General features: G+C 38.6%; 4 protein-coding genes and 1 long non-coding RNA gene across 7 annotated transcripts; 1 reads left to right on the forward strand and 4 right to left on the reverse strand.

Annotated features, from left to right (window-relative positions):
- The first annotated feature begins 2,807 nt into the window (after positions 1–2,807).
- On the forward strand, positions 2,808–3,275 carry LOC139197491 (uncharacterized). Its single transcript, XR_011582942.1, has 2 exons — positions 2,808–2,885; positions 2,973–3,275. It is a non-coding gene; the product is annotated as an uncharacterized lncRNA (long non-coding RNA).
- An 802-nt stretch (positions 3,276–4,077) lies between these two features.
- On the reverse strand, positions 4,078–5,388 carry LOC103439886 (uncharacterized). The gene is made up of 3 exons (XM_008378525.4): positions 4,783–5,388; positions 4,560–4,615; positions 4,078–4,433 (listed from the first exon to the last, which is right to left on the reverse strand). The coding sequence occupies exons 1-3, from the start codon at positions 4,859–4,861 to the stop codon at positions 4,308–4,310; spliced, it is 261 nt and encodes an 86-aa protein (XP_008376747.1). The 5' UTR covers positions 4,862–5,388; the 3' UTR covers positions 4,078–4,307.
- A 4,415-nt stretch (positions 5,389–9,803) lies between these two features.
- Positions 9,804–14,738, reverse strand: LOC103439902 (importin subunit beta-1-like). 2 transcript variants are annotated; one of them, XM_008378543.4, is made up of 3 exons: positions 14,429–14,738; positions 11,150–13,570; positions 9,804–11,050 (listed from the first exon to the last, which is right to left on the reverse strand). In XM_008378543.4, exons 2-3 carry the CDS (start codon positions 13,555–13,557, stop codon positions 10,852–10,854), a joined length of 2,607 nt encoding a protein of 868 aa, XP_008376765.1. In that variant the 5' UTR covers positions 13,558–13,570; positions 14,429–14,738; the 3' UTR covers positions 9,804–10,851. The 2 variants fall into 2 exon arrangements, with proteins under 2 accessions (XP_008376765.1, XP_008376766.1); XM_008378544.4 differs by having other exon boundaries at positions 14,452–14,630.
- A 2,215-nt stretch (positions 14,739–16,953) lies between these two features.
- LOC103439901 (uncharacterized) lies at positions 16,954–19,077 on the reverse strand. Its single transcript, XM_008378542.3, has 6 exons — positions 18,510–19,077; positions 18,100–18,202; positions 17,945–18,010; positions 17,669–17,824; positions 17,443–17,539; positions 16,954–17,355 (listed from the first exon to the last, which is right to left on the reverse strand). The coding sequence occupies exons 1-6, from the start codon at positions 19,036–19,038 to the stop codon at positions 17,227–17,229; spliced, it is 1,080 nt and encodes a 359-aa protein (XP_008376764.1). The 5' UTR covers positions 19,039–19,077; the 3' UTR covers positions 16,954–17,226.
- A 433-nt stretch (positions 19,078–19,510) lies between these two features.
- Positions 19,511–22,701, reverse strand: LOC103439900 (acyl-CoA-binding domain-containing protein 1-like). 2 transcript variants are annotated; one of them, XM_070825010.1, is made up of 6 exons: positions 21,898–22,701; positions 21,524–21,629; positions 21,304–21,404; positions 21,082–21,173; positions 20,153–20,250; positions 19,511–20,038 (listed from the first exon to the last, which is right to left on the reverse strand). In XM_070825010.1, the coding sequence occupies exons 1-6, from the start codon at positions 22,392–22,394 to the stop codon at positions 19,859–19,861; spliced, it is 1,074 nt and encodes a 357-aa protein (XP_070681111.1). In that variant the 5' UTR covers positions 22,395–22,701; the 3' UTR covers positions 19,511–19,858. The 2 variants fall into 2 exon arrangements, with proteins under 2 accessions (XP_070681111.1, XP_008376761.3); XM_008378539.4 differs by having other exon boundaries at positions 21,304–21,407.
- Positions 22,702–23,053: the final 352 nt, after the last annotated feature.

Below are 23,053 nucleotides of genomic sequence, written 5' to 3' on the forward strand. Positions count from 1 at the left end.
GGATTGCTATATTAGGTCTGCTTATACGTGATCAAAACCTCGGATTGCTATATTAAGGCAGTCTCATGGGTTCCTGCCAATGCCAGGTCTCCTAGGGTCGTGCCTATGGTTGTATCTTGCATCGTCGTAGTCCTGCATTGTTGCAGCGAGCCTCCGAAGCTTCCTCGAAATGATTTCGACGCCATTCTGCAAAACATGCAGAATTTGCTGTTAGCAAGATAAATTAAGCATGATTTGGCAAATTAATGTAATTTATGTCCCATTAGTTTATCATGGGAACTTGTAGAACAAACAATAGTAGATATTCTACCTTGTGAAGCAAGTTAATGGGATCCATGCCGTCCTTGAAGCCCTTAGTAACAATGCCTACAAAGAGTACTTATGTCAGCTTACTAGGCTAACCTAAACATTTATATGCAAATAGAAATGGGAGTTAAATTAAGCACCTGAGTTCGTATTCCCCTCCTGACAGTTTAGATTACTTTAAGGTGAAATATCATTTGTATCAACAAAACTAAGTACGCTGCAATATGCTCACCTGAAGATAAAGGAGTTATGAGAAGTGCTGAGAGGTAAAGCACTTGTAGAAGAAGAAACCCATTGATTCTAAAAGCCATAGCTTATTTTCTTCTTCTCCCCTCAGTTAGTTAAAATGGTGATGAATCTTAGCAAGGAGAGGTGAGAGAGGATGGGCTTTTATGCTCATTTGGCGTCGGTTGGGGAGTGAGTGGAAGCATATACGCTATGAGAGAGAGAGAGATGTTGGTAATTCAACTGTGTGCAGTTCTTCTCCACCATCCAATAACAACAGAAAAAAAAAAAAAAAACCATCACAAGCCAATAAGGCTCCACACTTTACGAGGGTTGGGAGGGGAGGGAGGAGAGGAAGAACATCTATTGTACGCAGTCTTACCTTACTTTACAAAGAAACTGTTTTCATGATTGAACCCGTGGCCTTCGGTCACAATAAAACAACCGTTTTATTGCGCCAAAACTCTTCCTCCCAACAGCAACAGATTGATGATCAAATATTGGTGTAGGGTTTTAGCTGGCTAGCCCACAACACATAAGTCAACTGCACCATTTCTTTCTTGCTATTTCCCTTCTTTTGTCATCTTCTTTCTTATGCATGTGGACACGAGCAAACAATATTCTTACATTGCATGGCTCGAATTCCAGCCATTTTCTGCCTACTTTTTGGGTTTTTATCACTTTTTAATACATCAATATGCTTCCCTTTTTCCTGTGTTCACTATTATATTATCTACCGACACTGCATAGTACATATATAGTGAGAGGAGAGTAGTAAGGCCATTTTATTTAGATATGCTCCCATATTTTCAATGGTTGCCATATGTACATTCCAAGTGCATGCCCATTGTTTCAGTAAAATTTAATGAACTAAGTAGATTTGTCTGGCTCGTGATCTGCAGAGAATTTGTGTGAATCATGACATGAGATGAATACTGCAAAAACCCTAGACTTTTCTCTTCCTAAAATACAAATTTAGGTAGGACGCCATGATTACGTGGCTGATTAGGTTAGCTACTTTCATAAAGGTATATAGGTCTTCTGTATGTGTGTATCATCCGACTCTAGTTTGATGGAGTCTTTTCTTGGAAAAGTATCTAATCAGTAACGTGATCAAGCTGTCCTACTGAAGTCTTTCTTCTCTAAAGAGATACAAAAAAGTATTGACATCCTTTTATTTAGTATTGACATCATTTTATTTGATAAGGTCAATTACGTTCCCTCATCTATAAGTGAATTTCGTAATGGAACCTTGCTTTTTAAGACATCATTTTCTATAGGACTTTCCAAACCCTTTCTTTCTCATGGGTTTCATTTTCCGTGGTACCAAAGATATCAAACACCATGAGTGAAATGTGGTTAATTTAGGTCCTCATATACTTTCTGGTTAGCCAATGGATGAAGACAAGCAAACATAGACCTAGAGTGGACTACATGTACATGAAAATCCAATGTGAAGAAAGAAGAGGGTAGGAGGGTTGAACTTGAATATGTTGGTGACGCATCGTCACTAATGGAAGGGAGAGCACTAACATCATAGTGTGAGGGGAACGAGTCAAAATTTTTGAACTACTACCAACACCAACATAGTCCAATATCATATAATCCAACAAATTAAACTCCAATAATTTTAAGACAACAAACAAAAGTTTCACTCATCTGCCGAGAGAGTTTATGTTGGTAATGATGGTGGTTGCGGGATGGTGATCCACAAATTAAGCTCCGCATTTGGCAACGGTTCTAGGTTGTCAGGGAACAATACTATATTGAAAATGGTTTTGTGTTTGCAGGGTCTTAGCATAATCCCTCAGCTTGTATCTTTTTCGTTTACTTTCATTTGTTATTAATAAATTTGGTGGAGGAGGGTCAGGAGTGGGGTTTCAAGCTGTAATATCACCCCTTTGAGGAAAAGTAGGTGTTTCTCACACGACTATTGCCGAAGAACTAATCTTGCCTAATCTTTTTCCATTTTGAAATCAAACAATAAAAAATCATGCAACAAGAACGCCCATGATTATATCACAAGTGTGGAAGTTAAAACGCATGTTAATTAGCACATTATTAACTTAAAATATATCTCGTGTAGGTAAATATCTCTCATTTACCAAGAATGACTTCCATGCAACAGAGTGGGAATGAAAGTAGAAAATCCAATTTGAAGTCAAGCAAGAAGATTTTAGTCCATAGTCCATATAGCATGGATGAGAGAGAAGCATAGAGTATTTGTTTTACTCTACACACATTAGTTAAATCGTTTGCTTCGGTAGTTAGTTATCCAGTGACCTGACATTTGCACATATCGAACAGGATCAACGCTCGCAAGATAACATCAGCAATGTTATTGCAGATTTAGGGTATGTATCTGTCAGCTCTGCAATCTGGCTCTCACCTTCCCCGTTAATTTTCGGGGTTTTCTGATCTAGTTTTTTATTCATCCGCAGGTCGACAGACTGGCAAGGTTTGCCATTTCAACAACAAAATGTTGTATATGAATTCGGCCAAGCTTTTGCTACGGTTGGGATTGTGTCGCTCGGAATTTGGATCTCGACATCTTTGCTTTCGACATGAACGTGAGACATCCCGGAGTCCCAAGAACGTATATAACGGAATCATGGAAATCATCAACATGGATTTTCACACGTTACGTTTGTATAATCTGAATTGTACATGCCTCACACCTTGATACTTTTGGATGCAGGTCTCAGTAGTAAATAAGAACTCACATGATCGATGATTTAGTTAGATTGCTAGTTTTGTGATTGACATTTCTTGAAATTTCAAAATAAATGTACATGCCTAAACCCTTCGCATATCATCCTTCAAGAAAACAACCATCGAACGCAAGGCCAGAAAGTAAAATTGCTTCTGAATGTTGTTCGGGAGTTCACGGCCCAAAATTGTGAAAAGTTATGGGAGAACACAGCCGAACCTCACCATAGTTTAATACAATTTTCAGCGGTGTTCTGCCGTAACTTTTTACACTTCTCTTACACATTGGGGCGCCTCTATTGGGGTATGCACCCTATGCCCACCCCTGTAAAAAAGCTGGCCGAGTGAATTGGAGATGAAGTGGACTGTTGGAAGAGAAAAGGACGTAGCAGAAATTTGCAGATTTGGTGTCACAGCTCCGATTTGGATATAAGATGGATTTTAGCTATCCGAGGCTATTTCAGCCTCCAAAGCTGTGTTTTAATTTCTGTAGTAAAAATCGGACATTTCGATTTCCGTCCGATAATGTCGTTGGTTTTTGTTTTAATTACCTAAGCCCTTTGAGTTGTCCCAAGGAGTTGTAATCTGTTTATTTAAGCCATTGGGGCTGCTTCATTATAATCATCAATTTAATCTGTAATAAAGAAAAACCTTTCAGAATTTCTCTCAAACAACTGGTGGATTCCAAACTCTGATTCTTCAAGGATTTATGTTTGTAATCATTTTGCTTCGTGCCGCGTCACCTAACCAAAGCAATAGCAAGAGTATATATTTTACACTCTCATACATAAAGACGATCGATTAGCAGCAATGTCTATAGCCACAGGAAGAAGAATATGGTACAAAGATATTTGTATTCCTATGTCCACAAACACACAAACTAGTTTATACAGACATACGTACATACATACATACAATGCATTCTTACATACGTGCATACGTGCATTCATACATACATACATACATATACATACATACATATGTATCGATGAAGAACCTCGTTCGGATTCCTATATTAGGTCTGCTTATACGTGACCAAAACCTCGGATTGCTATATTACGGCAGTCTCATGGGTTCCTGCCATTGCCGGTCCTCTTTCTAGGGTCGTGCCTAGGGTTGGATCCTGTATCGTCGTAGTCCTGCATTGTTGCATGGAGCCTCCGAAGCTTCCTCGAAATGATTTCGACGTCATTCTTCAAAAACATACAGAATTTGCTGTTAGCAAGATAAATTAAGCATGATTTGTAAAATTCATGTTAATTTATATCCCATTAGTTTATGATAAAAACTACTAGAACAAACAATAGCAGATATTCTACCTTGTGAAACAAATTAATGGGATCCATGCCATCCTTGAAGCCTTCAGTAACAATGCCTACAAAGAGTACTTATGTCAGTTTACTAAGCTCCCCTAAGGGATTTAACGTAGAACAGATGTACTCCTCTATGCCCCTGAGTTTGAATTCCCCTCCCAACAATTTAGATTAGTTTAAGGTAACATATCGCTTGTACACAAAACTAAGTACGCTGCAATACGCTCACCTGAAGATAAGGGAATTATGAGAAGTGCTGAGAGGTATAGCACTTGTAGAAGAAGAAACCCATTGATTCTAAAAGCCATTGCTTATTTTCTTCTTCTTTTGTTTCTCTTCTTCTCCTCTCAATAAGTTAAAATGGTGATGAATCTTAGCAAGGGGAGGTGAGAGAGGGTGGGCTTTTATGCTCATTTTGAGTCAGAGTTGGGGAGTGAGTGGAAGCATATACGCTATGAGAGAGAGAGAGATGTTGGTAATTCAACTGTGTGCACTTCTCCTTCTCCACCATCCAATAGCAACAGAATATAAAATAAATAAATAAAAGGCGATCACAAGCAAACAAGGCTTCATATTTTACGAAGATTGGGGACGGAAGGGGGGACCTTACTTTGCAAAAATGATGTTTCCACGATAGAACCTGTGACCTTTCTATCACATAAAAACAACAGTTCCATTAATGTGCCAAAAACGCGATCTCCCAACAGGAACAGACTGATGATCAAATATTGGCGTAGGGTTTTAGCTAGCTAGCCCACAACACATAAGTCAACTGCACTACTATTTCTTTCTTGCTATTTCCTTTCTTTTGTCATCTTCTTTCTTAAGCATATGGACACAAGAGCAAACAATATTCTTTGCATTGCATGGCTCAAATTCTAGCCATTTTCTGCCTACTTTTTGAGTTTTTATCACTCTTTAATATGTTAATTTGCTTCCTTCTTTTCCTGTCTTCACTATTATATTATCTGCCGACACTGACACATATATATATATATTGCATATATAGTGAGAGGAGAGCAGTCGAGGCTATTTTATTAAGATATGCTCCTATTGTTTCAATGGTTGCCATATGTACTTTCCAATTGCATGTCCATTGTTCCAGTAAAAATAATAAACTAAGTAGAATTGTCTGGCTCATGGTCTGCAGAGAAATTGTGTGATGAATAACGCAAAAATTCTAGACTTTTCTTTTTTAAAATTATAAATTTCGGTAGGGCACTATGATCACATGGCTGATTAGGTTAGCTATTTTCATAAAGGTACAGGTCTTTCGTACATATGTACCATCCAACTCTAGTTTGATTTAACTCCCAAAAGTATAGAGTCTTATTTTGTAAGAGTATCTGATCAGTAACGTGATCAGACAATTCTATTGAAGTCTTTATTCTCTAAAGAGATACAGAAAAGTATTGACATCCTTTTATTTGAGAAGGTCAATTACGTTCCTCATCTGTAAGTGAATTTCGTAATGGAACTTTGCTTTTTAAGACATCATTTTCTATAGGACTTTCCAAACCCTTTCTTTCTCATGGGTTTCATTTTCCGTGGTACCAAAGAAACCAAACACCATGAGTGAAGTGTGGTTAATTTAGGTCCTCATATACTTTCTGGTTAGTCAATGGATGAAGACAAGCAGACATAGACCTAGAGTGGAGTACAACATGAAAATCCAATGGGAAGAAAGAAGAGGGTAGGAGGGTTGAACTTTAATATGTTGGTGATCCACTAGTGGGAGGGAGAGCACTAACATCATAGTGTGAGGGGAACAAGTCAAAATTTTTGCAGTACCACCAACATCAACATGGTCCAATATTATATAATCCAACAAATTAAACCATTTAAGACAACAAAGAAAAGTTTCACTAATTAATCATCTCCCAAGAGAGTTTATGTTGGTATTGATGCTGTTTGCAGGCTGGTGATTCACAAATTAAACTCCGTATTTGGCACGGTTCTAGGTTGTCGGGGAAAAATACTATATAAAAATGGTTTAGTTTTTGCGGGTCTTAGCATAATCCCTCAACTTGTATCTTTTTCGTTTACTTTCATTTATTATCAATAAATTTGGTGGAGGAGGGTCGACTGTGGGGTTTTTGGGTGTAATGGTCCTCACGCCTTCGAAGGAGAGTAAGTGTCTCGCAAGTGATCATTGCCGAAAAACTAATCTCGCGTAATCTTTTTCCATTTGGAAAACAAACAAAAAAAAAGTCATGCAACAAGAACGCTCATGGTCATATCAAGTGCGGAAGTAAAAACGCATGTTAATTAGCACATATTGACTTAAAATATATCATTCTCAGTTGAATATCTCTTGTGTAAGTAAATACTCTCATTTACCAAGAAGGACTTCCATGCGACAGAATGGGAATGGAAGTAGGAAATAGATTTTGAAGTCAAGCAAGAAGATTTTAGTCCATAGTCCATAGCATGGATGAGAGAGAAGTCTAGTGCTTTCTCTACAGAATTTGGTGTCACCACATGACTGCTTGAACGGAAAGTGGTATTTTCTATTCATTTTGGATTGCTTATTGTCATATGATGTCATGCCCTTTGTACCATTTTTTATTAGGGACAAGGATTGTCTGTCCTCCTTGTTCACGTGCTCTCCTATTTTGTGTGGTCACGGTTAAGCCACGTCAATATTTTATATTGTTTTTTTTATAGAGATAATAAGACAAAAATGAATAGTAATATAAAATATTGACGTGGCTTATCCATGACCACACAAACATGAGGGCATGGGAGGACATAGGAATAAGGAGGGCAGATAATCATTGTCCTTTTTTAGGACTCGTTTAGTATGGAAGATTGAATTGAAAATGATAACTTTATAATATCAAAGCATATCAAAGACTAAAGTGAGTGATTTGGATTCTGGGATGGACACAAAAAAAACTCACCTTCTAATCTATCATTTTGGAGAGGATATCAAAATGTATAAGTTTACTTTACACGTAATTTATGTTCCACCCTTTAGTTGCATATAATTTTTTTTCATTTCTACATACCTTGAAATTAAAGAGTTACCTATTCCTATTCGATCTTCTGTACAAAAGAGACCGTGCTATTTAATAACATCAAATCCACTTCTTTTGATTTTGGTTGTATGAGAACTCGGTCACGACTCACGACTGACCTCACATGGTGTGGCGAGGGGATACCAGTACCAGAGTATGTAAAAGTGATTGTATTGTATTGTTGCCAGTCATATCTCAAAAGCTCACACCACTTTCTTTGAAATTTTGAATAGCCTTCAAAGTTGAAAGTTGAAAACCTGCCTTTTTTTTTTGGAGGCATATTGTTAGCCCTCCTGTTTGGGTGCTTTTTCCATCATCTTCTATTTTGTACGGTCACGGTTAAGCCATGTCAACATTTTATATTGATTTTTTTATAGAGATAATAAGACAAAAAGCAATAAGAATATAAAATGTTGACGTAGCTTAACCGTGATCGCACAAATAAGAAGGGATGGGAAGGGCACCCAAACAGGAGGGCTGACAATCTGCCTCATTTTCTTTTTGCATTTGGAAACTTACATGAATTAATTTCACGTTTACTTATTTGGAACGAGGAGAGATGAATCGAAAAAGTACAAGAATTGAGAATGGAATCCATAAAAAAACTAGCCTCCCTAATCGATCTGATTCTTGAACTTTCAAATACGTACCGTAAACATAGAAAAACCAAAAATCAAAATCATTTTAATTCTCATTTTATGTAAAGTTTGTTTAAAATTTAGGGTTTAGGGTTTAGCCCATCCCCTTCTATTTGTGCGATTACGGTTAAGCTATGTCAACATTTTATATTCTTATTGCTTTTTGTCTTATTATCTTTATAAAAAAAATCAATATAAAATGTTGTCGTAGCTTAACCGTGATCGCACAAATAAGAAGGGATAGGAATGACACCCAAACAGGAGGGCTGACAATCTGCCTCATTTTCTTTTTGTATTTGGAAACTTACATGAATTAATTTCACGTTTACTTATTTGGAACGAGGAGAGATGAATCGAAAAAGTACAAGAATTGAGAATGGAATCCATAAACAAACTAGCCTCCCTAATCGATCTGATTCTTGAACTTTCAAATACATACCGTAAACATAGAAAAACCAAAAATCAAAATCATTTTAATTCTCATTTTATGTAAAGTTTGTTTAAAATTTAGGGTTTAGGGTTTAGCCCATCCCCTTCTATTTGTGCGATTACGGTTAAGCTATGTCAACATTTTATATTCTTATTGCTTTTTGTCTTATTATCTCTATAAAAAAAATCAATATAAAATGTTGACGTAGCTTAAAATTGACCGCACAAAATAGGAAGGGATAGGAATGGCACCCACACAGAAGGGCAGTCAGTCTGCCTCCAAAAGAAAATGGCAGGTTTTCAACTTTCAACTTTGAAGGCTATTCAAAATTTCAAAGAAGGTGGTGTGAGCTTTTGTGATATGACTGCCACCAATACAATACAATCACTTTTACATACTCAGCATCGTTTATGGCAGTGGTACCGGTATCCCCCCGCCACACCATGTGAGGTCAGTCGTGACCGAGTCCTCATACAACCAAAACCAAAAGAAGTGGATTTGATGTTATTAAATTGAACGGTCTCGTTTGTACGTAAGATCGAATCAGAATGGATAACTCTTTAATTTCAAAGTATGTAGAAATGAAAAATGAAAAAAATTATGTGCAACTAAAGGATGGAACATAAATTATGTGTAAAGTAAACTTATACATTTCGATATCCTCACCAAAATGATAAATTAGAAGGCGAGAGTTTTTTTTGTGTCCATCCCAGCATCCAAATCACTCACTTTAGTCGTTAATATGCTTTGATATTATAAAGTTATCATTTTCAATTCAATCTTTCATACTAAACGAGTCCTTAAAAAAAATGAAAACTAATGAAAAATGTTTGAAAACTTTGAAGGTTAACAATAAGGACAAAATAAAGGGTAAAGTGAATAGTACTATAATTGATTTTTTAGTGTAAAAATGTGGTTTTTCGTTAAAATGAACAGTACCGAGAACTTTTCGTGAAAGCTCGCTAAAAAAAATGGTACAAAGGGCATGACATCATATGACAATAAGCAATCCAAAATGAATAGAAGATACCACTTTCTGTTTAAGCAGTCGTGGTGACAACAAATCCTGTGGAGAAAGCACTAGAATTCTCTCTCATCCATGCTATCGACTATGGACTAAACGATTATCAGCACTCAAAAAAAGTCATCATAACGTCCAAGCTTAAATAATTCAATCAAACTATATATAGCTTATGCATCAAATTCTGGAAAATGACCAGTTATAAACAACACATGACCTGAGGCCGATAAGCAAATACAATGCCTCTCCCAAACTTCCCAACAAAATAATCCTCGCTATGGCATCACAATTCGCGGCGTTTAATCGTAAAAAACTTCGAAAACGCGGACATGACCCGAAAAAAATACGATTACATGTTCCCCAAGCAAAAGAAGAAGAAAAATATCGTCTGTCTTTCAAAAAGCGACGTAACAATGATTTAACGAATGCATATGGTATGCGACATATAGCTAACTTGACCTTCTAGCAATGATCAATATGAAAATGAATGATGCAATGCAGGATTTGTGTTTCCACGAGTTCATGGTGACGCTCAAACCTTGGGCGAACCGGAGGTAGTTTCGCTTGCTAAGGAAATACTCTGGAATATGAACTAAGACAAGCAAAAATATGATGAGATGCAAACAAGATAACCGAAGGGGATGGAATTCAGGAATGAAGACCTGCTATGGAGGATTTCAGGAATACGGCACTTGGGTTAGTGATAAGGCGCCAGCACCCGAATAAAATTGGGCAATTTTCGTCCATTCTGACCCCAATCTCGTTGGAGGAAATCATCAGGGGTGGTGGTATGGATTAACAAGATCTTGTTTGGCGTTCGGAGCGCAATTCACCTCAGTGACACAGAAATATGGCCTTCATGAATGTCACTTACCTTCCCCTCCGATGTCACATAATCTGTGATCCACAGAATTTTGTTAGTTTTGATTGCAGGCCTTAACCCACTTCTGCGACACTCACTACCCCAACTCTTCCTCCTTGACAAAACCAGGACCCAAGCCCTCGGCGCTGATGCAATTGTTAGTCACAACTTTTGGAGATGATGCAAGTTAGTGACAACTTGAAGATGGACAGCTTCGGTTGTCTGAAAATGGCGATGCTTGACACATGCAATCCTATGACCCGACTCAAACACACCCAAATGCATGTGGGGACTTCCAAACAAATAGAATATACAGTGGCAATAGCTTCAAACTGAAATGGCACGACTGATGGCCATCTTGGCCCATTCTGCAGATTCTTTAATCAAATTGTCTTCGGAAGACAAGCACTCATTTAAAAAGTCTCTGCACGATTGAGATTGCTGTATCAAAGAACCTGCATTACTTCCCAGTGTATCTGCTAGATCTCCAAGGACACCAATGGCTGTTTTCATCACCACTTCATCCCTGCACGCAATGCAAGTAAATTAAAACAAAAAAAATGTCAGAAAAACATAACAAAAAATTGTAATTTTGTAGTAACAACGAAACAGTAGATCAACTCACATGTCTTTCCTCCTGTATATGCTATCCAAGAACTGCAGGATGTGCGGAGCATAAGATATCAAAACCTGCGTTTTCGGGGAGTTCTTGAAACCTTGGAAAATCCCAGAATATGCCTCCAAGATTCCGTTCCTAAGAGAATTGGTGTACTCTGTCATTTCATCATCAGCACCTGCTGTGTGGGCAGACATCTCTGCAGCACTCTGAATCATTGGCATGACGTACATCAAGTACTTGTCAAAGTTCTCTCCTATTGCAAGAGCTATATCACCAAAGCAGGAGAATATAGGAGGCTTTACAGAGCGGTGCAACTGGTTGCTTGACAGATCCTTGAGAAGTTGGGTCATAATTCCATCACAATAAGGCAGAATCTTATCTTCCACTGCTCTACAAATATCCCCTACAACACCAACCGTGATAGCACAGATTTGGTACTCCTCAAAATTTTGAAGCCCCATTTCAAGATACTTGTAAAACTCTGGCAAGTATTTTGCAAAATCCGGGCCACTTGTATATGCAAGGGCCCCAATGGCAAGCATGGCTTCCTCATGGACAGTAGCACTTCTACAAGCAAATACCCTCAAGAAAAGTCCCATTATCTGATCTGCGTATTGCATGAACACATATTTCGTGGGCTCTGAGGAACCTAGTTTCTGAATAATGACCTGTAAGCACCCACAAAGAAGTCCTTGTAATTCACTCTGCCTCTCTTTCTCATCAGATGCAAGCTGCTGGCCCTCAAGAGTCTGATGCAGTTCAATCATGATAACAGGAACAAGTTGCAACACCATGGGGGCAGTTTCATCAGTCGAACACCTGACTACTTCATTCAACGCTTCATATGCAGCAGTCCTTAATCGTGATTCCCCAGCATCTGGTCTGTGAGTAACAGTGAGTAGAGCCTGTACAATTTCGTGGAAAAAAGGGGCAATGGGCGATGATGGGCCAAAATCCTCATAACCCTGGGCCAGAAAATAGAGAGCACCGCATGCCTTCTCAGCAACATTTGGAACATCTTTCATACTCTGAAGAAGAACTGTGATGATCTGTTGGCAGTTTGCTGGGGTAATTATGGGTGTATCCATAGTTGAACCATGAAGGAATTCAAAAATTCTCCCCAATGTCCAAGCAGTAGTGTCCTTCACATGGTTGTTTGGGTCCTTTGTTAAAGCACTGAGCATGAACGTCAAAGCAACATTTACAATAGGCGTTAGCTTGTTTGCCGAAGGACCCTCCAAGATGGAACCAAATGCATAAGTAGCTGCTTCTCTTTGCCTCCAATCTGGTTTTGTTATGTTTTCTTCGATGAAGGGCATAACAAGTGGAACAATATCATCTCCCACTGTCCGAGCAACCAACCCAAGGCATGTCCCCCCAGCCATAGCAATATTCCAAGCCCCATCTTCCTCCTGATCATCTTCCTGCTTAAGAAGCGTCTCCAAAAGCATAGGGACGAGGGCAGGGATTGCCTGCTTGATAAAGTAAAAGCAAGGAATATCAGAATCCCCGCTAAATTCACCCACATAATTTTCCAATATATCGATCTCCTCATCACAAATCGAACTCCAGAATTCAATGGCTTGAAGAGCAACAGGTTCCTGGTCTTCCCTTACAGCTTTTGCTGTGATGCTAAATATGTCCTGAATGTAAGGAGCTAATTTCTCGTAGTAAGATGAAGAAATGGAGACTATACACTCAAAAGCTGCCTGTCGAATCTTCACTTCAGGGGACAGAGTTGCCTCACAGACAACTCTCATAATATAATCACGCTCCATATCATTGCTAAAATTGGCCTGAGCAAAACCCAAAGCATTGTACAGTGCTCGGGTAGCAGCAAGCCTAACATCATTGCTCCCTTCAGATGCGTTCATACCCTGAACTACAGCTGTCAGTATTTTATTAACCTGATCTTGATCCACGACATCAGAAGAGATTTCCTCACACAAATACCCAAGAGTCTCTAAAGTAGCTTGCTTTACATGTGCTGGTAACTGATGAATATTCGACAATAGTGATCCAATCAGTTCCGGCCACTGTTTCATGGGCAACTCAATGCCCGCAACTTTTGCAATAACTTGAGAGGTAGTTGAACGAGCATCAGCTACAGGGGAAGCGAGGGTCTGTAACAAGAACATCTTAATCTGCGCTTTTGCAGAAGTTTCCAATGCAAGCCATCTTTGAATAAGCTCCAACTTTCTAGGTTGTTCTTTAGCATCCAGGGCATTCTTCAGTATCAGACCTGCTAATTTACGGCTTTCAACAGGCTTTTCTTCATTTGCTAGCTCTCTAGAAAGAGACAACAAGAACGTTGGAGGATCTTGCTCCTGAAACTGTTTCAAACTCTCTTCAGCTTGATTCCGTACAGTTCCATCTATAGATTGAGCATTCAGCAGCACCTGGGTAACTTCCATCGATGTATAGTATCTGCGAGTGCAAATTTTAATTGTTTAGACATATTGGAGAAATACAAGATAGGAGACAATTAAATCATAGCATTTTACAGAGACCGAAAAACTGTCGAAAATCAGATTCAGAAAATATTAACATCACGCAAGAATAGAAAACTATTACGCCAGAAAATCTTTTTCGTTCCACCAATTTGGTTTACAGAAAGATGTCTAACTGAAACAGCAAACCCCCGACTTTGCCCAGAAAACCATTCACCAATGCACTGCAAAGTTTAATGATGCATCCATTTAACAATCTAAATCAGTACGCAATACACACACAAACTTGGCAGGAAACAACATTTACTGGAACTCCGCAAATCATCAGGAAACCAAATTTTCAACATAAAAGAAATTTACTACCCATACAAGATGGCGTGCGTATACATATATACATATACAACAACAGCCAAGACTTATCCAACTAAATTGGGTCGGCCATATGAATCTTATAGAGCTCGGTTTTGCCAAGCAACAAAAAAACCCTACTCCATCTAATCACCAAAAACCCTACTTATGCACACACAAATCCACAACCGAACATGTCCCCCGCCAAGAAATCCAAAACATAACCAAACACAAACAATTTCATGGATCGAATGAAATTTCATACAAAATTGCATACATCTCCAACAAACCTTAACAAAAACAAAACTAAAATTCACAAAACGCAATCCTAGGCCATCAAATTACTCGAAATTTTAACGCATCAAATTCAAATTCAGCGAATCGAACCGGAACAATCAGGATCAGACAACAACACGACAGTACGCACAAACGTAGTTACCACTGAAACAAAATCGAGGTTTCCGAAACAGGACAGCGATAAAATTACCTGAAAATCAAAAATAAAATAACCTTAAAGTGGTCGTACGGTCGTGGATCGGGAGCAGAAAGCCTTCCTCGGAGACAGCGACAGAGACAGACGCAGAGGACAGAGAAGCAAATTGCTTCGATGGACTCGGATTGCAGAAAGCTATCAACTTTTTCTTTTATCTCTCTCTCTTTTTTCAAAAAAATATTGGCTGCAATAATACAGAAAGCTCTTTCCGATTCATTCCTTTTAATCTATCAAATCAAGAGATCATTAAAATTTAAAATTTGATTAAATAATTGAAGTTATTATAACTTTTAAAATGAATTCTTATTTTTATCCGTTTGATCAAATTTTAATCACACGGATTATCTGATTTAATGGATTAGAAAGAATGGATCCTCTCTCACTTTCCCAATAATTTTGTTTTGTGGGGCCTATAATCGTACGCCTTTCCCGGAAATTGGTTTTCGTTTGAATTGACTGAGAATCGAAAGTTATGGACCCTTCTTTTGGAGAATAGCTTGGGCTTCTCATTAGTTTAAATTTTTCTTCTGGGCCAAGTAACTGATTTGTATTTACAGTTAATTGCTGACGTGAATTTAGTTAATTGGTCAGTATATAAGTTTTACTTTGGAGTGTGACTCTTCTCTCGACGCATGCAAACTATTGAAGTTACAATGAAGTTTGAATCATTGTGTTGTCCTCATTCTCAGTTAATCATATTTAATGTAAAAAGGGTGTAAATTGTATTTATACTCTGGTTGAAAAACGTTTCTAAATCATAGTATAGATAGCAAAGAGTTTGTAGTTCAAGTTGTTAAGAACCCATGCGCTCACAATCTTGTGTTCGGATCCTCAACCCTAATATTTGCTTGGTTGACAAGCCATGGTAAGTTCATTCTTTTTTTGGTGAAATTTGGAAATGCATTTCTCCGGACCATCCTGCTTCAAAATTCATCGTGATAATCTTCGTTGACACCAACATCACAGACTATGCTATAGAAACATCAGCATCTCCTCTGCTGTTAATTTTCCATCTTTGTTATCATCCGCCTGAATCGAACAATGCCACACATTTGAATTCTTATATTTATCTCATCATGTCTCATAGATAGGAGTATATGAATTGAACCAGAACTTGGACAATTCTCCTGGGTGAATGTAATGCAGCATTGGTTTCAATTCTTCCACTTCCAAGTGCCTGTCAAACATTTTTTTCGAAAGATATTGGTACATTTTTCTTACCATATTATTGGCAGCAAAGGAAGAAGATAAAAACGAAATGATTCTAATCAAGAAGATGCATTCATTCTATAAATAGCTTGTCTGTACATTTTTATAAACTTGTAATTAGTTGGAACTTTGCATTTCTTTTTGCTGTAGACTGCTGGCAGTGTAGATGCAGCTACATACACACACGAGCAGGTGAGGGCTCCGGTGTATAGAGAGGACCTCATTGTTTAAGAAGTAACCATAGAAACGATGTAACCCACTATATCCATTTATATTTACTACTTTTATGTGTTTTTGATACCTAATATCACTACAATTTTTTTCTAGGCATTTCACCTAGAAAAAAAAAAGAACAAAAAACAAAAAGAAGGGTGGTTATTGGATCATTTACCAACCCGAGTCTGATAGACCCTATAAGTAATTTATTTGATATTTACGTAAGGTAAAAACGAATTGTTCGGGGAGTTGGTAAGCTAATTCCTGTGGATATCTATTTGCCGGGCTGTCCACCTAAACCGGAGGCCGTTATAGATGCTATAACAAAACTTCGTAAGAAAAATTCTCGAGAAATCTATGAGGATCGAATTAGATCTCAATAGGAAAATCGGTTGTAAAACCAAGTCTCACTAGCCTTTTGTTTGTAAGATTTTTCACTTCTACGCTGTGTTTGTGAGGCCTACTGTTCGAGCATTAGACATATGTCGTTTTAGGCACATACACTGTTCTTGTCCTCCGGAAACGTCAGGCTCCATTTTATCAAACTAAAAATATATGACCTAAGATGATACTATTTCGCTAGACTTATTACAAGACGTACGAACGTACTGCACATGCTGTCCTAGGAACATAAAGAATGTTCTCTTGCTCTGATCATACGAATGAATGTTAATTCTAATTTGATCGATGTCAGGGTCGACAGCATCCGGAGTCTGAAGCAGTGACAATTTATGTACCCAAGTGGATTTGCTAATTTTAAATGCATGTCATGCCATTGCTAGTTTGTACAGAAACAGTTTTCTACTGAAAATTTGCAGCATGATGAGGCGTCGTACGAGGTGGAACATGAGAGGATGAGGCGGGAAAGAGTGAGGAAGTTTGGTAGCTAGAGCTGGTAAGTACTGAAAACTTGCAGTATGATGAGGACTTGTATGAACCGGAACAGGAGATGATGAGACAGGGAAGAGTGTGGAGGTTTGGCACGTTGTTTGTTTAAAAATTCGATGCAAAGAGACAGACACGTTACGCTTCTTTTATCTCTTAGGAGAAAATAACAGTCCAGCGATTCTACAAAAAGCAGTTCTGAGAGAATATGAAGAGGAAACTAACTGAATTGTTCATGTAATTTCCTTCTATTTGCTTCCAACAAAAACATTCCTAATTAGTAAAACCCTTTTATACGACGCTCTATTTTCTATCCTAAGTATATACCAGTTACGCACCACTACTTTTTGAGTCCATGCTCAACCTAATGAAAGCAAAATATTTTATTTTGCTGTATTTTTCAAATGACAAAATAAATACACAATTAGGTTACGCTTCCGCCAAAACGAATCGAAAGATCCATTTCTCGGGAGCATCAAGCTTCAGAATTCGTCGTGAAAATCCCCATCAAAATCTTCGTTCATGCCGTCATCATATACTGTGCTGTAGAAAACATAGTCATGATCGAGCATCTCCTCGAGCGTTAGTTTTCCATCTTTGTTATCATCCGCCTGAATCGAACAATGTCACGCATTTCATTTCAAATTCATCTCAACATGTCTCATAGATAGGAGTACACAAATTGAAACATTACTAACCTCCGACATCAGAAAGGTTGCATAATATTTAGCATAGGAAAATTCTCCCGGGTGAATGTAATGCAGCATTGGTTTCAATTCTTCCACTTCCAAGAGTCTGTCAAACATTTTTCGATTTCGAAAGAGATTAGTAAAGTCCTCTAAACTATAATCTTGGCCAGCAAAGGAAGAAAAAAATTAGGTCAAAAACTGTGTTAGCTTTTAAGTTCAAGGCATGCATGCTTACTTGTTCTTGTTCACATCAAGTTCTGCAAATTTCTCTTCTGGTGTGGGTACATTTTTCCCGCCCCTTTCAAATTCAACGTAAGTCTTGTAATTATCATAAGCGTTGTGTAAAAACTCCTCGAAATTCAGTTTGCCATCGTTATCCTGATCCATCCGCCTGTAAATTATAAGCAGACATTTCGTCATTCCGTTCCTTTGCATCAAATTATTCAGAAAATATATAAGGACATTAATATGTTTAGTGTGAAAGACAGAGAAGATATGTGAGAAAATGTACTTCATTTTTTCTGTCAACAGCCATTTGTGTATTTCTTCGTTGTTACTGTCTTCTGGGTGCAACAAACTGCAACAAAAAATGGAGATTTCTGTTGAACCAGAACTCGCAAATCGTATATTTTTTGCCACAGCAGTATGGGAATGAGGGGAATTTACTCTTTAAATTCATTGAAGTTAAGTAATCCATTCTTATCAGCATCTGCATTATCAAATTGCTGCTTCCACCATCCAGCTTCTCCGTGCTCCATTCCGTTTTCCTCTGTTTCACCAGAATTCGATACTTAAAACCTAAACTGTTCAAAGCTCTAAAACAAATGTCTTTTCTACGTATCTCCACACCCCCCACGTGATCAAAGTTGAAGAAAATTGAATAGAAGTTTTTCCAACACGTCATGTCTTTCCTAAAGACAATACGTACGTCCTGCAGAAAGAATCTCTACGTATATTCACACACAGACACACATAAACATATAAAGAAATAAGTACGTCCTGCAGAAAGAATCTCTACGTATATTCACACACAGACACACATAAACTTATAAAGAAATAAGTACGTAGTTAAATACCTAGATCCTTAGTCGAAAACTTGGGCAGATACTCCATGAAAGAAATTGTTCCATCACCATCTTTGTCATACGATTCCATTTCTTTCTGCGTCCTATAATTCAACCTCTCCACGGTTTGTTTCATGACCCAATCCTCGAGCTCATTAGAGTTAATCAACCCGTCTTTTGGCGCCTGGTCTATCAACGGGAACAAAGTATTCAGCCTCAACGTGAGGTTCAACTTTCCCTCATCGCCGAGATATTCATGCACTTCTTCCACCTCACTCGCATTCATCACGGGATTGTTGTTGTGTTCCGACAACCCCACGCGACTATTCGTTTCCCCTCTGAATCCACCACTTTCCTTGGCGTACCACTCCATCTTGGCTGCCAGAGGGTCAAAAATGGGGGATTGACCCATGTAGCCAAGACGTCGGTTGAGGCCAAGGTGGGGGTGGGGGTGGTTGGGGCCACGGTGTTTGGAGGGAAGCATGACGAGAAGAAAGATAAAGGCGGTGGCAAGTAGCGCGTAGACCACTGCCTTCGCCATTGTTTGGCATCAAAGAAGAAGAAGCAGCCAAATGCATGGGGGAAAAGGTGGTGATGATAAGCAGCCTACGACCAACTGAATAATTTGGGTGGTGCAGAAACGGTTAGTGACGGTTACAATTGGGAGGTACATATGATATAATGTAGCACCTTTGCTTTTATTGTTAGAGATCGGGTGGGGGGGGGGACATCTTTAATTGTTCCTATTTAGCAAAACCTCGGGCGGCTGTCTGTCTCTCTGTCCAGGTTTATTTAAGGTTTTCATGTTTGTAGTAACTAAAGGATGCACCTCTTCGAGAAATTATTAGATTGTACTGGACTGCCGTGTGGACTATTTTGTCACAGTTGGACTTACAGCAATTAAATTCGTAACCTCGTAGCATTGAGTGATACGGAAATCAAATAGCTGAAACTAAAAATATAAAATCCGATAATTTCGGAAATCAAATCTAACAATTAAAAAACCCGTAGTATTAATAGCTACGTAGCATTGCAGCGATTTTATTGTGCTATATAAAGAACATAAAAGGGTTTTTACACAGTAATTAGGACAGCCATTCATAAAAAAATAAAAACATTAGACCGATGGCAAAATGTAGGCCTTTGATATGCATTATATTGTGCCAGTTAACCCAGTGAGTTCAACCTTTCTTTGCACTTCCACGATAGGGAAACGAGTAACCCAACGAAAGAATGTTACACAACGACGAGGTAGAAACTACGTACATACACAACATACTGCTCTACTTTCAAATCGCTTTAAAAGACGAACAGATTAGGAATATACATCCCCCGTGAACTTTCAAATAAACGACGGTCGGTCAGTGACTCTTCTCCTTTGCACCCTGAAACCAAGGCCAGTTTGACTCACAGACATCACAGGGAGAGTTGCCATCGTTGTCCTTTGCACTTGTGTCTGCATTTTGCTTCACAAGAAATTCAGCAATGCCTTCTCTGTCACACAAAACAGCGTAATGCAATGCGGTTTGCCTCTCATTGTCCTTCCAAGACCAAAAGAACAGAATTTTAGGATGGCATGACAGGGGGATGGGATGGGATTCGGAAAAGCTTAACAAATTTTGCTACCGTAAGTAAATGTTTATCTTTTAATCTACCTTTTCATTAACATTGGCATTCTTGCTAACTAGCAGCTCTGTCATGTTCAGGTGACCACGATCCACAGCCCAATGCAATGGGGTCCTTCCCTCACTATCTGCAATCAGTGCACGTAAATTGTTTTAGGGCAATAGCGGCATCATACGAGCACATAAAAAGTTTGAGCAAAAGTTCCCTTCAACATCCTAATATAAAATAAAGGGTAGCATGATAGACCACCAATAAAAATAGACCAAACACTTTTCTGTGTGAGGAGAGAATACATGCCACAAAAAAAAAAAAAAAATTAAGGCATGTACATGTATCCAACGAAAGAAACATGCGGTGTGCTATTTATGTGAGGAACAAGCAATAAAAGCTAGGTTAATAGAGATATGCACCCGGCTCAGTATGAATTCAAACTTGGGGTACCATAGCTTTTTGGCCTAGCCTTTTCAAACTATTACAATTTCTGTGCTGATTTCCAAACATATATAAGCAAGTTAACAACAATACTGAAATTGGAGGCTTCCTCGTTTCCACATGCCTTAATGATGTTAGTTTGAACTTTATCCTACGTGTTATCAAAGTTTATACTTAAGTATGTTGACCATAGCATAAAACGTATTTACCTATCTTAAATGATCACAATCCTAAAGGGTCCAATCCACTGTTGTTCAACTTTGTTTTATGCATCCAAACTTGGATATTAAGCTTGAATTGTAGCTCATTTATCAAGGAAATAACTTCTAAAAAGCTGAGATTTAACAAGGAAAGGAGCTTCTATGAAGCTGGGCCTGGTTTATGAGCAGCCTTACTCTGTTAACAACCCAGAAAGAAAGTATACATGACTTCATAGTTATGGAAGTATTAATGGAATACAACAATTACGATAACATCAGTTGAAACGTAATGAACCTATTAAAGAGGCAGATGGAAGAAAAGAGACCTTTCTGATCCACTGAAACGCCACTTTCAATGCATTTAAGCAAATTATCCACTTCTCCTTCTCTGGCAAAGGCATGAATAGCATCCATCTTTCTGAACAATAAAAACAAGCACACCTTACATTAGCATTACATTTTTTTATTTCCAAGAAATGGTATTCTACTAATCGACAGAAATGTGTAAATATTAACCCTCCCATGCTTAGTAGTCCTAAGAAGCTTACAAATCCTTTTCAGATTCTTCCTCGTAAACAAAGGTGCTGAAAACCGGTCCCATTGGTCCATTAGAATCATTACCAGATGCACTACCTTCTCCACCTCTGCTCTTCTAGTAATCATATGTCAATAGACAAAAAGAAACCAGCAGAGAAAACCCAACAGAAAGTAAGTATTGATGTCTGGCAGGGCTAAAATAAAGTCGAAAACAAAAGAATCAAGACTCACCACAGTCAAACCTGCTGCCCAATTAGGATAAAGCTCTGTGACAATATCAATGTACTTCTCCATAGCATCTTCAGGAGGCATAGCACCCAATTTCTGCCAAGCTTGCCTATAAGAAATCACCGAGCGAACAGATTCAAAAACACAGCAAGCCACCTTCTATAGTAAGATACAAAGTTTAATCAACCCTAATTCACCAATTACCCAGTAAAAACATTACAATTAGGGCAAAATTTCATCTACCTAATCTTGATATTAACCAAAATCAATCCAAGAAACACATTCCCCATCCTTATCAAGCTGAAAATAAGATGCACATAAATACACCCAAATCTTGCAAGTAAATTTTCGGTATAAAGTAATGGCAGAGAAAATACCATTTGGCGCGAGCAGTCATTTTCAAAGCAGATGGCTGCGGGGCGCTGCAGGGTCCCTCAGTAGCAATCTTGTAAAGCCCATAAAGCTTCAACTGCGCATCACTCGACACCTTCTGCCGATCCACCGCAGCCGCCGCGACAAACGCCGTCGCCGCGCTGAACAGCTCGTCCAATTCCGTACTCTCCACGCCTTCCCAGTCATCGTCACTGTCAGCTTCGCTGCTCTCGTTCCTGACGCTGCCGTGCTCGGCGACGACCGATTCGGCCTCGATTGCCGCGGAGCTCAAATCGGCGGAGCGAAGCTGGTCGTCGCGGGGCTCGGGTTTGAGCGGCGGCGGATTGGTGTCGGCGGGGGCGGGGGCGGCAGCTCGAGCGCGAGTGAGGCTGAGATTGTCTTCCTTGAAGGAGATGACTATGGCGATGAGCTTGGCGAGGAGGTAGGAGAAAATGAGGCCGAGGATTATCGATTGGAGGAGCTGCTGCCACTCTCCGCCCATTGTTTCTTCTCTGCGTAAAATCCTAAACCCTAACCCTAGGAGAATTGAAATGGATTGAAACGACAAGCCAAAACCCTAGAAATCGGGGAAGTAGAGAGAGAAAGAGACAGAAAAAGATTGGATTTTTAGAGAGAGAGAGGGTGAGATGGCGTTTTACTCCCCGGAGATCAGAGCGCACCGCATAGGAGACAATCATCGGGTCCTCCGCGGACAAATACAGTTAAGTGCGAGCTCACTCATTAAATTTTAGTTTAATTAATAATTAATTTACTTATACCCAACTTAGCTGAATTTTTGTTGTATATCAATGTATATGAGTTACATTTGATAAATATTAATAAAAAATAAATAAATACACGTGTTATAAACAAGTGAAATAATATATCACGTTGAAAGTGTTTTGACCGCAGCTAAAAACTACTTAAATTTATTGAGCAATGTAGTCCCAATCTAATCTCTACACTTAAGTTCATATCTTCTAACACAACATGTCTCATTAACAATAAATTTGTTACAATCTATTTTTTAGCCCAAAAGATATCAACACTCTTTTATAAGAACCACAATCACATGCTAAAACTTATGTTGCACAAACACGGATGTGATGACATGCGACATGGTAAATCTCAAAAAATAAAGACACGAACATGGATAGAACA

Source organism: Malus domestica, chromosome 07 (genome assembly GCF_042453785.1).
Source record: "Malus domestica chromosome 07, GDT2T_hap1".
NCBI lineage: Eukaryota > Viridiplantae > Streptophyta > Magnoliopsida > Rosales > Rosaceae > Malus > Malus domestica.